At 41.1% G+C, this 13,123-nt stretch overlaps 1 protein-coding gene and 1 non-coding gene across 2 annotated transcripts in view; one reads left to right on the forward strand and one right to left on the reverse strand.

Annotated features, from left to right (window-relative positions):
- Positions 1 to 523: 523 nt before the first annotated feature.
- The window catches only part of SMCO2 (single-pass membrane protein with coiled-coil domains 2), a 42,183-nt gene continuing 29,583 nt past the window's right edge, over positions 524 to 13,123 (forward strand). Inside the window, exons 1-2 of the mRNA XM_025282429.3 lie at positions 524 to 705; positions 10,618 to 10,732. Of these exons, the coding sequence (XP_025138214.3) occupies positions 10,640 to 10,732 (93 nt within the window). The 5' untranslated portion in view covers positions 524 to 705; positions 10,618 to 10,639. The remainder of the gene's footprint in view (positions 706 to 10,617; positions 10,733 to 13,123) is intronic.
- On the reverse strand, positions 12,822 to 12,925 carry LOC112584769. Its single transcript, XR_003109175.1, has one exon. It is a non-coding gene; the product is annotated as a U6 spliceosomal RNA (small nuclear RNA).

Genomic DNA, 13,123 nt, shown 5'->3' on the forward strand with positions numbered 1-13,123 from the left:
GGAAGAAGATGAGATGTGGGAGGAAATGTGAACCTGGCATCAAATTCCTAGAGGAAGTGAAAGTGGGTTGTGGAGGGCAGTAAGAGGAAATGTGGACCTCAAAGGCAAATAGGTGACCGAGCCATAGAGTAGGGGCAGCCCTGGTTTGCAAGTTGATAAACTGCTTCCTCATTTCTGCTGAAGTGGGGAAGGAGTAGGTGAAGTTCTGTCCTCCATCATAGAAGGTCTTGGATGCCTTGTTTAGGCAAGGAGATGAAAGGGCAGACGTGGGAGAAGCTGTGGTTGGAAGATCCTCCCAGAGCCTCCTGTTGGACCCCAGTGGATGGATGGACAGAGGGTTGAGGCCAGGGCAGGATTTCATTTCCAAAGAGTTGGCAAGAGAAGCAAGGAAGCTTGGAGACAGGCTGGAGACACAAGTAAAAGAAAAGCAGGAGAGCACTATGTCCCTGGAACCTTGTGAGAGGGGGTTGAAGGGTCACATGTGCTGCATTCTAAGCGGAATGTCAAAGAGGGCAAGTCCAACTGCAAACTCACCTGCCTGGGTGTGCACCCTCATCAATGGCCTCCTCTCTGCCTTTGCTGTTGGGGAAAGGAGGACCCAGCATCACCAGAACTCTCCAGGGAAACTTGACTGTTTCTAGCCTATCCCACTGAACTTAGAGGTATCTGTGATCATCAGATTGGAAGGAGCAAGGATATTACCAGGTATATACAATTTCACAGCCATACCGGCTCATTATAACCGTGCCAGGGCCAAGATGACACCAAATCCCTGATTCTTAATATCATGCTATAAATTTTTTGAGATCCCAAACTGACCAGCTAGCAGGTAGGTGGTCTGGCCTGGAGAAAATGTCCAAAAAATGTAAATTATAGATTTCATCAGCTGTTTTTTGAAACAGTTGTTCTGTTCCTTTTGACTAACACTTCTCCAAATTTGTAACTTTAAAGGTTTTGATGAAGTGTAGAGGGGGAAGGAGGAGGGATTCACTCAGTTGTACCCAAAATTCCTAGAGGCCCATAGTGTAAACATATAGGAATGAAGAGCCAAGGTGGAGGAGGGAGAAGACAGATTCTAGCTGATGAGGCCTAGAGTGCAGACACTTCCAAACTTTAACAGGATTAGGAATCCCCTGGGATCTTGTGAAAATGCAGAAGCTGATTCAGTGAATCTAGGGTGAGATCTGAGATTCAAGCTCCCATTTGATACTGCTGCTGCTGATCTGCAGACCATACTTTGAGTAGCAAGGACCCACACTACATAACTATAAGGTGCTTCAAAAGATGGTTTTATTTTGAGGTAAGAAGGCTGCTGACTGACCCATGAAAATATTATTTTGCTGTTTAGTCACTAAGTCGTGTTTGACTCTTTTGCAACCCCATGGATTGTAGCCCACTAGACTCCTCTCTCCATGGGATTTTCCAGGTAAGGATACAGGAATGGGTTACCATTTCCTTCTCCAGGGGATCTTCCAGATGCAGGGATTGAACCCTGTCTCCTGCATGCAGGTGAATTCTTTAGCCTGAAAACATAGTGGGCATCAAATTTACATTTAATAGTAAGATGATTGCAAAACTTGTAGCCAAAATTTACAGGTTAAAATCCTGTTTCTACCATTTTCTAGCAATAAAGTTTTGGATAGATCATGGATCATTTCTCTCAGTTTCTACATCTAAAAAAGTAATAAAATCTGCTTTGGTTGACTGACTATATAGGGTGGAGATGAGGATTAGAGAAATGCCTTAGTGAAAGCGCCTTATAAACTGAAGGTGCCGCACATGTGTAAGCATATTATTATTGTTGTTATAATTATTGTAATATTTGAGGCCAAAGATACCTTACAATAGCTCCCATTTCTATTTTAATTATAAATAGATAGAAATCATCGCCAAGTGTTTGCATCTATCTGACACTGTTAAGCCCCATTCCACAGATGAGGAAAGTAAGACCTAGAACCTAAAGATTATGTCCAGCTGCTATGTATTGATGCTGTGATATGAACTCAGCCTGACTCTCTAAAATCCAAAATCTTTTCTTTTTATTTATTTAGTTTATTTTATTTTTGGCTGTGCTGAGTCTTGTTGCTCCACACAGGCTTTCTGTAGTTGTGGCAAGCAGGGGATACTCTCTAGTGGCAGCGTGTGGGCTTCTCACTGCAGTGACTTCACTTGTTGCAGAGCATGGGCTCTAAAACACAAGCTCAGTAGTTATGGTTCATGGCATGTGGAATGTTCCTGGGCTAGTGATCAGACTTGTCCCCTGCATTGGCAGGCGGATTCTTAACCACTGATCACCAGGGAAGTCGTGAAGTTGTAATTTACTGCAATCACTTGATTCATTGTAGGAAACACCCACTATCATAGAAAAAGATGGTCTGGAACAGGGGTTGGCAATTTTTTTTTTCCTATAGGGCCAGAAAGTGAATATTTGGCTCTACATGCCAAATTTAGGTCCCTCTTGCAACCATTCCACTCTGTCATAGCAGCACCAAAGCACTCACAGACAATATGTGAAGGAATGGGTGTGGCTGTGTTTTAAAAAAAAAAATGTTATTTACAGAAACAGAAAGCAGGATAGATTTGCCCTGCAAAAGATAGCTTGTGGATCCCTGGTCCAGAAAATTCTGGACCATGTTGTCCAATATGGTAGCCCCTTGCTCCATCCCTGTTCCTCGTGTCGTTGCCCAGTCGTGTCTGACTCTTTGTGAACCATGGACTGTAGCCTACGAGGCTCCTACATCCATGGGATTTTCGAGGCAAGAGTACTGGAGTGGGTTGCCATTTCCTTCTCCAGGGGATCTTCCTGACCCAGGTATCGAACCCAGGTCTCCTGCATTGCAGGCAGATGCTTTACCCTATAAGCTACCAGGGAAGCCCATATGACTGTTTAAATTTAAGTGTATTTCAGTTAAATCAAAAATTCATTCCTCGGTTGCATTAGTCACATCTCAGTTGCTCATAGGTAGACATAGATGGCTGGTACTATTGAACTGAACAGTGTAGAGAACATTTCTACCCTCACAGAAAGTTTTATTGGAGAGCACGGTCTAGATTATCTTTAGTGTGTGGGAGAAATCTCTTACAAGTAGCTGTGAGGACATGGACGTTCTGGGTCCTGGCTTTGCTATACAATTCTAAATACATTACACCATCTCCCAGAGTCACAGAAAATGGGGCTAATACCTTTGAATCCTCCTGCCAATGCAGGAGCTGAAGGAGACATGAGTTTGATTCTTGGGTTGTGAAAGATCCCCTGGAGGATGAAATGGCAACCCACTCCAATATTCTTGCCTGGGAAATCCCACAGACAAAGGTGCTCAGTGGGCTACAGCCCATGGGGTCACAAAAGAGTCAGACACAACTTAGCAACCAGACAACAGCAACAAAAACTTTTTCACTGTGCTGTTGTGGGAACTGGATAAGAAGGGCTTCCCTGGAGGCTCAGACAGTAAAGAATCTGCCTGCAATGCAGGAGACCCAGGTTCAATCCCTGGGTCGGAAAGATCCCTTGGAGAAAGGAATGGCTACCCACTCTAAAATTTTTGCCTGGAGAATCCCATGAACAGAGGAGGCTGGTGGGCTACAGTCCATGGGATGACAAAAGGTCAAACACGACTAAGTGACTAAGCGTGCACACAGATAAAGAAATGTGTGAGAGGTACTTCGTAATTTATTAGGAGCTGCACAAACATAAGCCATCATTAGGACTCTGACTGTTGTTGTTTGAAATGTGAGAAAATGTTTGGGGACAGAATTTGTGAAGCTACTTGATTTTAGAGGAAGAGATTTTCCTTTAAATCAACCAATGGAAGCCATTAGGATGCCAAAGAGTTACCAAAATAAGGAAATCTTATTATTTGTAGCATATTTTAGTTTTGGACAGGAAAGAGGCACAAAACTCAGCAGAACTAAGTGATCATTCATCTTTCAGAGTTTGGAGTTGCCTTGGTAATGTTTACCATCTTCAGGACACAAGACAAACTGTCCAGATGGGAGCTATATGAGATGGGGCAGGTCACAGAGTCCTTCCTGAAAGAGATGAAAGATTTATTCTTCTTTGTCACACTCTAGGTTCTGGCATCTTCCTGTAGCTTCTCCTTCACAGGAGTCCCCTTTGCCCCACATCCACTGTGGGTCCCCACATAGGTCAAAGATGAAGCTCAGGACTTCCCTGGTGGTCCGGTGGTTAAGAATTTGTCTGCCAATGCAGGGAACATGGGCTTGATCTCTGGTCCAGTAAGATCCCACATGGCGCGGGGCAACTAAGCCCATGCACCGCAACTACGGGAGCCTATGTGCCTAGAGCCTGTGCTCTGCAATGAGAGAAACCACTGCAATGGGAAGCCTACACAACAACAGTAGCCCTTGTTTCCTGCAACTAGAGAAAATCTGTGTGCAGCAAGGAAGACTCAGTACAACAAAAAAAATTTTTTTAAAGATAAAGCTTAGTTTTGCCACAGACTGATTGGCCAGCCCTTGGTTGCCCAGATGATTCCAGTATCTCTATGGTTCCCAGTGTTTTTCCCTCCATCTGTTCCTAATCATAGCCATAAATCACTCTTCCAGAAAAATGCTTGCCAATCACTTCCTGTTTTGTCAGTCTACAGTCCCGTCTGTCCCTTAGGAATTCTGTCTCTCAAGGTCCTGAGGTCCAGACCACCCTCTGTGACAATTTATTACAGTCACCCATTTGAGTGCCCAGAGGAGAAGATTTCTTGCTGTTTAGGGCTGGGTACAGTCCTCTGATCTCTGCTTGTTCTGGCGGCTCAGATGGTAAAGAATATGCCTGAAATGCAGGAGACCCAGATTTGATCCCTGGGTTGGGAAGAACAGAATGGCAGAAGAAAAGAGAATTGTAACCCAACTCCACTCCAGAATTCTTGCCTGGAGAATCACCATGAACAGAGGAGGCTGGCTGGCTACAGTCCATGGGGTCACAAAGAGCCAGATACAACTGAGGGCTAACACACAACCCTCTGATCTCTGCTCATTACTACCAGTTGCTGCTGCTGCTGCTGCTAAGTCACTTCAGTCATGTCCGACTCTGTGTGACCCCAGAGACGACAGCGCTCCCCCGTCCCTGGGATTCTCCAGGCAAGAACACTGGAGTGGGTTGCCATTTCCTTCTCCAATGCATGAAAGTGAAAAGTGAAAGTGAAGTCGCTCAGTCGTGTCCGACTCCTAGAGACCCCATGGACTGCAGCCAACCAGGCTCCTCAGTCCATGGGATTTTCCAGGCAAGAGTACTGGGGTGGGTTGCCATTGCCTTCTCCGATTACTACCAGTTACATTTCACTTAAATACTTTCTTGTGGCTTTTCATATGAGCTTTCCAGAATCTGTCTCACCCTTTCTACCTTCTTTCCTATTTCCTTTCACTATGATTTTTCTCACTACGTACATAGTCTTAACAATTCAGTTCTCTGCTCTCCAGCTAACACTTGCCTGTCAGGCAGGCAGGAAGTTTCTTGTTCTCATACACAGCTACCGGACATATATTGTATAATGGTTGAACCTTTAAGAAAGAAATTTGGGAATATTTTTCTAAATCCTTAAAAAAATCAGTATATAATATTACCAGGAGTTCCAATTCTAAGGAAGTATTCTAAGTAACTAATAGAGATGCACTGAAAATTCCCAAACAGGGATATTCATTACTATATTGATTGTGTGTTAGTTGCTCAGTCATGTCTGACTCTTTGCAACCCCATGAACTGGAGCCTGCCAGGCTCCTCTGTCCATGGGATTTTCCAGGCAAAATACTGGAGTGGGTTGCCATTTCCTTCTCCAGGGGATTTTTCCAACCCAGGGACTGAACCTGGGTCTCCTGCATTGCAGGTAGATGCTTTACTGTCTAAGCCACCAGAGAAGCCCACTATATTGTTTATAGTAGTGAAAAATGAGAAATAACTGACTTGTCCACAATATGAAAAGAATAAAACAAACATCAGCTTTACAGTACAAAGAAATATACCATCACCCCTGCTGTGCTGAAGAGATGGCTCTCACGAAGCTAAATGATGAGATGCCTCTGCAGATGAAGCTGGTTGGGAAGGAGCAAGAGTTGACAGAGAAAAACAATGGCTTTCTTCAAAACATCGATGTGGCTGAAGGCACAGTGCAGAAGCAAGTCAGGGCTGAGCTCCTGGAGTCCTTTGTCTTGGTCTTTGGTCCTTGGTCCTTCGTCTTGTCTGGAGACTTCCTCAGGCTGGTAGGACCAAAGGATGAGATTTCCAAGTTCAGGGTTTGGGTTAACATCCTTCTCTACAATTCTTCTAGTTTTGACCTAATGAATATCTAGTGTGGTAGTTCCAATGAGACAGTAAAGGGACACACAGTCAGAAACTAGGCAGATATGTCAATCAGATCAGATCAGATCAGTCGCTTAGTCATGTCCGACTCTTTGCGACCCCATTAATCGCAGCATGCCAGGCCTCCCTGTCCATCACCAACTCCCGGAGTTCACTCAGACTCACGTCCATTGAGTCAGTGATGCCATCCAGCCATCTCATCCTCTGTCGTCCTCTGTTGTCCCCTTCTCCTTCTGCCCCCAATCACTCCCAGCATCAGAGCCTTTTCCAATGAGTCAACTCTTCACATGAGGTGGCCAAAGTACTGGAGTTTCAGCTTTAGCATCATTCCTTCCAAAGAAATCCCAGGGCTGATCTCCTTCAGAATGGACTGGTTGCATCTCCTTGCAGTCCAAGGGACTCTCAAGAGTCTTCTCCAACACCACACTTCAAAAGCATCAATTCTTCGGCACTCAGCCTTCTTCACAGTCCAACTCTCATATCCATACATGACCACAGGAAAAACCATAGCCTTGACTAGACGAACCTTTGTTGGCAAAGTAATGTCTCTGCTTTTTAATATGCTATCTAGGGTGGTCATAACTTTCCTTCCAAGGAGTAAGCGTCTTTTAATTTCATGGCTGCAGTCACCATCTGTAGTGATTTTGGAGCCCAGAAAAATAAATTCAGTCACTGTTTCCACTGTTTCCCCATCTATTTCCCATGAAGTGGTGGGACCGGATGCCATGATCTTCGTTTTCTGAATGTTGAGCTTTAAGCCAACTTTTTCACTCTCCACTTTCACTTTCATCAAGAGGCTTTTGAGTTCCTCTTCACTTTCTGCCATAAGGGTGGTGTCATCTGCATATCTGAGGTTATTGATATTTCTCCCAGCAATCTTGATTCCAGCTTGTGTTTCTTCCAGTCCACCGTTTCTCATGATGTACTCTGCATCTAAGTTAAATAAACAGGGTGACAATATACAGCCTTGACGAACTCCTTTTCCTATTTGGAACCAGTCTGTTGTTCCATGTCCAGTTCTAACTGTTGCTTCCTGACCTGCATACAAATTTCTCAAGAGGCAGGTCAGGCGGTCTGGTATTCCCATCTCTTTCAGAATTCTCCACAGTTGATTGTGATCCACACAGTCAAAGGCTTTGGCATAGTCAATAAAGCAGAAATAGATGTTTTTCTGGAACTCTCTTGCTTTTTCCATGATCCAGCGGATGTTGGCAATTTGATCTCTGGTTCCTCTGCCTTTTCTAAAACCAGCTTGAACATCAGGAAGTTCATGGTTTACATATTGCTAAAGCCTGGCTTGGAGAATTTTGAGCATTACTTTACTAGCATGTGAGATGAGTGCAATTGTGTGGTAGTTTGAGCATTCTTTGGCATTGCCTTTCTTTGGGATTGGAATGAATACTGACCTTTTCCAGTCCTGTGGCCACTGCTGAGTTTTCCAAATTTGCTGGCATATTGAGTGCAGCACTTTCACAGCATCATCTTTCAGGATTTGGAATAGCTCAACTGGAATTCCATCACCTCCACTAGCTTTGTTCGTAGTGATGCTTTCTAAGGCCCATTTGACTTCACATTCCAGGATGGCTGGCTCTAGGTCAGTGATCACACCATCATGATTATCTAGGTCATGAAGATCTTTTTTGTACAGTTCTTCTGTGTATTCTTGCCATCTCTTCTTAATATCTTTTGCTTCTGTTAGGTCCATACCATTTCTGTCCTTTATCGAGCTCATCTTTGCATGAAATGTTCCTTTGGTATCTCTGATTTTCTTGAAGAGATCCCTAGTCTTTCCCATTCTGTTGTTTTCCTCTATTTCTTTGCATTGGTCGATGAAGAAGGCTTTCTTATCTCTTCTTGCTATTCTTTGGAACTCTGCATTCAGATGTTTATATCTTTCCTTTTCTCCTTTGCTTTTCGCTTCTCTTCTTTTCACAGCTATTAGTAAGGCCTCCACAGATAGCCATTTTGCTTTTTTGCATTTCTTTTCTATGGGATAGGAATGGTCAAAATTCTAGTCTCAGTTTGTGGAAAAATGTTGATGTATTGTACTTTCATTATCTTCACCTGCTAAAGATATCAACCATTTAAAATGGTTTCTAGAGTAGAGGAAGTACAAATATTCATATAAATACATACATGCATTTGTCAATATATGATAAAATTGTTTACAACCTTTTATACTATAAAAATGGTTTACAACCTTTTTAAATCAAAAGCAATTTTTTAAAGGAAAAGATTTCTCAGAACCTCTCATATGTCAAAAAAGCTACTACATCAAAGATGTTTTAAAATTCATTTATAACTTATTAATAACAGTAGCATATACATTTGGAGACAGTATATGTTTCTGTTATGTTATGTTTATATGTCAGCAGTATTTTTTGATTCTATAGAAATGTCTATTGATTCCAGGACCACTTTCTCTGAAGGATAGGTAGAGAAGGCCCCGCACCTCAAGGTTCAAGACCCATATATAAGAAACTACTGCCATAGGCCTTTATCACTTGTATATTGTGATCATTCAAAAGTATATGTGAGTACGTGTGTGTGTGTGTGTGTACACATCTACACACATATATGCAGTCCAGCAAAATAACAATAGTCCAATAGATAATAGGCAAGGGATTATCAACACAATTACCACAACAAAGGAAACACAAATGAGTTTTATACACACAGGTAAAGATGTTCAAACTCTCATAAAAAGAGATTAAAACTACAGTGATAAACCAGTTTAAATTTACCAGATTGACAAAGATCAAAAACGTTTCTAATACATGATTTTAGAAAAGAATGGGAAAACAGGAACTTTCATCATTTTTTTTTCTGGAATTTTAAATGGATTTAGCCTCTTTAAAACATAATTTGGTAAACTCTATCAAAATTTTGGGCTTCCCAGGTAGCATAGTAGTAAAGAATCTACCTGCCAATGCAGGAGACGCCAGAGATTCGGGTTTGATCCCTGGGTTGGGAAAATCCCCTAGAGGAGGAAATGGCAACCCACTCCAGTATTCTTGCCTGGAAAAATCCCTGGACAGAGGAGCCTGGCAGACTACAGTCCATGAGGTAGCAAAGAGTCAGACATGACTGAGCTACTGAGTGTACACACACACACACATTTTTAAAGTATATGTGTCTACTGACCCAGAAATTCTATTGTAGAGCTTATTCAATAGATATTCTTGCACATATACACATAGATGTGTAGGGATATTCATTGCAGCATTGTTTCTAGTGGTAATTGATTAGAAACAATGCATATAAACATAAATAGAGAATTGATTAGCAAATTATGATATAGCCTCAGGAGGGAATACCATATAACAATGTTTAAAATGAGGCAGCTCTATAAGTACTAATATGAAATGGACTCCAAAAGAAGTCATTAAAAAAGAAATATAAAGTACAGCATATGTGTATTAGTCACTTAGTTATGTCCAACTCTTTGCCACTCTGTGGACTGTAGCCCTCCAGGCTCCTCTGTCCATAGAATTCTCCAGGCAAGAATACTGGAGTGGGTGGCCATCTCCTTCTCCAGGGGATTTTTCTGACCCAGGGATTGAACCCTGGTCTCCTGCATTGCAGGTGGGTGCTTTACTGTCTGAACTTCTACAGAAGCCCTATAAAGTACAGTCAGTGTATGTAATATCCTCTAATTTGTATTTTTAAAAGCATATATATATTTACATAAACATAGCTGCTTATTTATGCATAGAATCTCTGTGGAAGAATAAATAAACTAGTGAATGTTGGGAGGAGGACATCTCTGGGTCTAGAGATCATGACGGTAGCACAGACTTACTCCTTTCCTATGAACCATAGGACACTCTTCTTTGGGGGTGGGGGAGGTGCCATGCTGCATGGCCTATAGGGTCTTAGTTCCCCAAGCAGGGGTCAATCCCAGGCCTTCAGCAGTGAAATCGTGGATTCCTAACTGCTGAACTACCAGGGTTTTACCATATGATACTTTTTAATTATACTTTTAAAAGAAGAACATTTATTATTTGTTTATTTTACACATACATTTGCACACACACAGTATGTTTGTGCAGTGGCTTTAGAATTCAGAATCTCACTGTTAAATCGTTTATTAAGTCAGTCAACAAATATTTATCCAGCCTCTCTATTTCTGTCTCGAGTAATACACTGTACTAGACATTACTCACACAGAATAAAATCAGTACAAGAGTAGCAGGTGCTTTTTGGGGCCAGAAAGATCCAGGTGTTCTTCCTCTAGAAATGTTTGGGGAAGGCCTAAACTGTAGACTGAAGATGTAATAACAACCTCTCCATCGTGTGACCTACAGTTTGCTAAGGGAATTTACCAAAATGGACCACAACTTGGACAGAACAGATGATGAAGACATTTTCTCTGAAAACCTTCAAACTGATTTCCTTCAAGATTTGGAGACTAAAACATGGGTAAGAGACAGATTTAAACATCACAGTGGGTGAAGAAAGAAACTTCACATTTCATATCCTAAAATGGTAAGGATGTATCTTAAGGTTTCCTCCTAACAGGTACAAGATGTTCAGAGCTTGAAAAAGAGGGAGGTACTCTTTCTTCTGAAGGCAGCTGTTATTACACAACGGACTTCCTAGTGTTCCCATACAGAGAATTGTGCTACATTATTTTTGTTCTTGTAATTTACAAAATAACTGTGACATGTTTCACCTCAGAGAAAATTACTCTATGTAGGTTTGTTCTTGAATTGTAAATTGTCTCCCAATAGGATGCATTACAGAGATCCATTACTCATCTTTTAATTTCATGGCTGCAGTCACCATTCACAGTGATTTTGGAACCCAAGAAAATAAATAAATGTATTAGATTCCACGTATAAGTGATATCATCTGATATTTGTCTTTCTCTGCCCTGCTTACTTCACTTAGAATGATAATCTCTAGGTTCATCCATATTGCTACAAATGGGATTATTTCATTCTTCTTTGTGGATGAGTAATATTCTATTATCTATTCCTTTATCTAAATTCATCTGTCACTGGACATCTAGGCTGCTTCCATGTCTTGGCTATTGGAAATAGTGCTACCGTAGGTGCATGTATCCTTTTGACTTATGATTTTCTCCAGATATTCTTTGAAAGTCTGCATTCAGATGGATATATCTTTCCTTTTCTCCTTTGCCTTTCATTTCTCTTCTTTTCTCAGCTATTTGTAAGACCTCCTCAGACAACCATTTTGCCTTTTAGCATTTCTTTTTCTGGGAGATGGTTTTGATCACCGCTTCCTGTACAATGTCACAAACCTCTGTCCATAGTTCTTCAGGCACTCTGTCTATCAGATTGAATCCCTTGAATGTATTTGTCACTTCCACAGTATAATCACAAGGGATTTGATTTAGGTCATCATAAAGGATTCGATTTCTCCAGGTATGTGCCCGGAAGTGGGATTGCAGGCTCATATGGTAACTTCATTTTTAGTTTTTTAAGGAATATCCGTGGACTTTCCGAGTAGCTCAAACAATAAAGAATCTGTCTGCGTTTCAGGAGACCTGGGTTTGATCCCTGGGTCAGGAAGATCCCCTGGAAAAGCGCATGGCAACCCACTCCAGTATTCTTACCTGGAGAATTCCATGGATAGAGGAGCCTGGGAGGCTATGGTCCATGGGGTCTCAAACAATTTACAGTGCCACCAACACTGTAAGGAGGGGTCCGTTTTCCCCACACCCTCTCCAGTGTTTGTTACTTGCAGACTTTTTGATGATGGCCATTCTGATTGGTGTGAGGTGATACCACTTTTCTGTTTATGTCCCATTTGTTTATTTTTGCTTTTATTTTATTTTTTGCCTTAGGCAGATCACAAAAAAATATTGCTGCAATTTATGTCAAAGTGTGTTCTGCCTATGTTCTCTTCTAACAATTTACCATTTTGAGTTTATTTTTGTTACGGTGTAAGGAAATGTTCTAATCTCATTGTTTTATATGTGATTGTCCAGATTTTCCAGCACCACTTATTGAAGGGACTGTCTTTTCTCCATTGTATATTCTTGTCTTCTTTGTTAAAGACTAATTAACCATAGATGTGTGGGTTTATTTCTGGGCTCTCTATTCTGTTCCATTGATCTATGTGCTAGTACCATGCTGTTTCAATTACTGTAGTCTTGTTGTATAGTTTAAAGTCTGGAAGGGTGATACCTTCAGCTTTTTTCTTTTTTCTCAGGATTGTTCTGGTAATTTAGGGTCTTTTTGTGGTTCCATATAAATTTTATTATTATTTGTTTTAGTTCTATGAAAAATGTCCTGGGTATTTTAATAGAGATTGCATTAAATCTGTAGACTGTTTTGGGTAGTATGATCATTTTAATAATATTAATTCTTCCAATCCAAGAGCACAGAATATCATTCCATTTCTTGTATCATCTTCAATTTCCTTCATTAATTTTTTTATACTTTTCAGAGTATAGGTCTTTATTCTCTTTGGTTATTTATTCCTAGGTGTTTTATTCCTTTTGAAGCAATTTTAAATGAGTTTTTTTTTTTTAACTTTCTCAAAAAATATGGAACACTTCATGAATTTGCATGTCATCCTTGTTCAGGGGCCATGTTAATCTCTGTGTCATTCAAATATTAGTATATATGCTATTGAAATGAGCACTAATTTACTCTTAATTCAGTCTGAACCTCTCTCAGTCTTTGAAATTCAGTCATGTAGCTGACATGAATGGAGAAACTTGATGCTGGAGTTTGTCATGGAAAGAGTTTATGCTTTCATTTAGTTCAAAGCAAATGCATGGCTAAGATTCCTTTTATTACTGATTTGCAAATCTCCCCCATAGATTTCCCAGGTTACTGG

Source organism: Bubalus bubalis, chromosome 4 (genome assembly GCF_019923935.1).
Source record: "Bubalus bubalis isolate 160015118507 breed Murrah chromosome 4, NDDB_SH_1, whole genome shotgun sequence".
NCBI classification, from domain to species: Eukaryota; Metazoa; Chordata; class Mammalia; order Artiodactyla; family Bovidae; genus Bubalus; species Bubalus bubalis.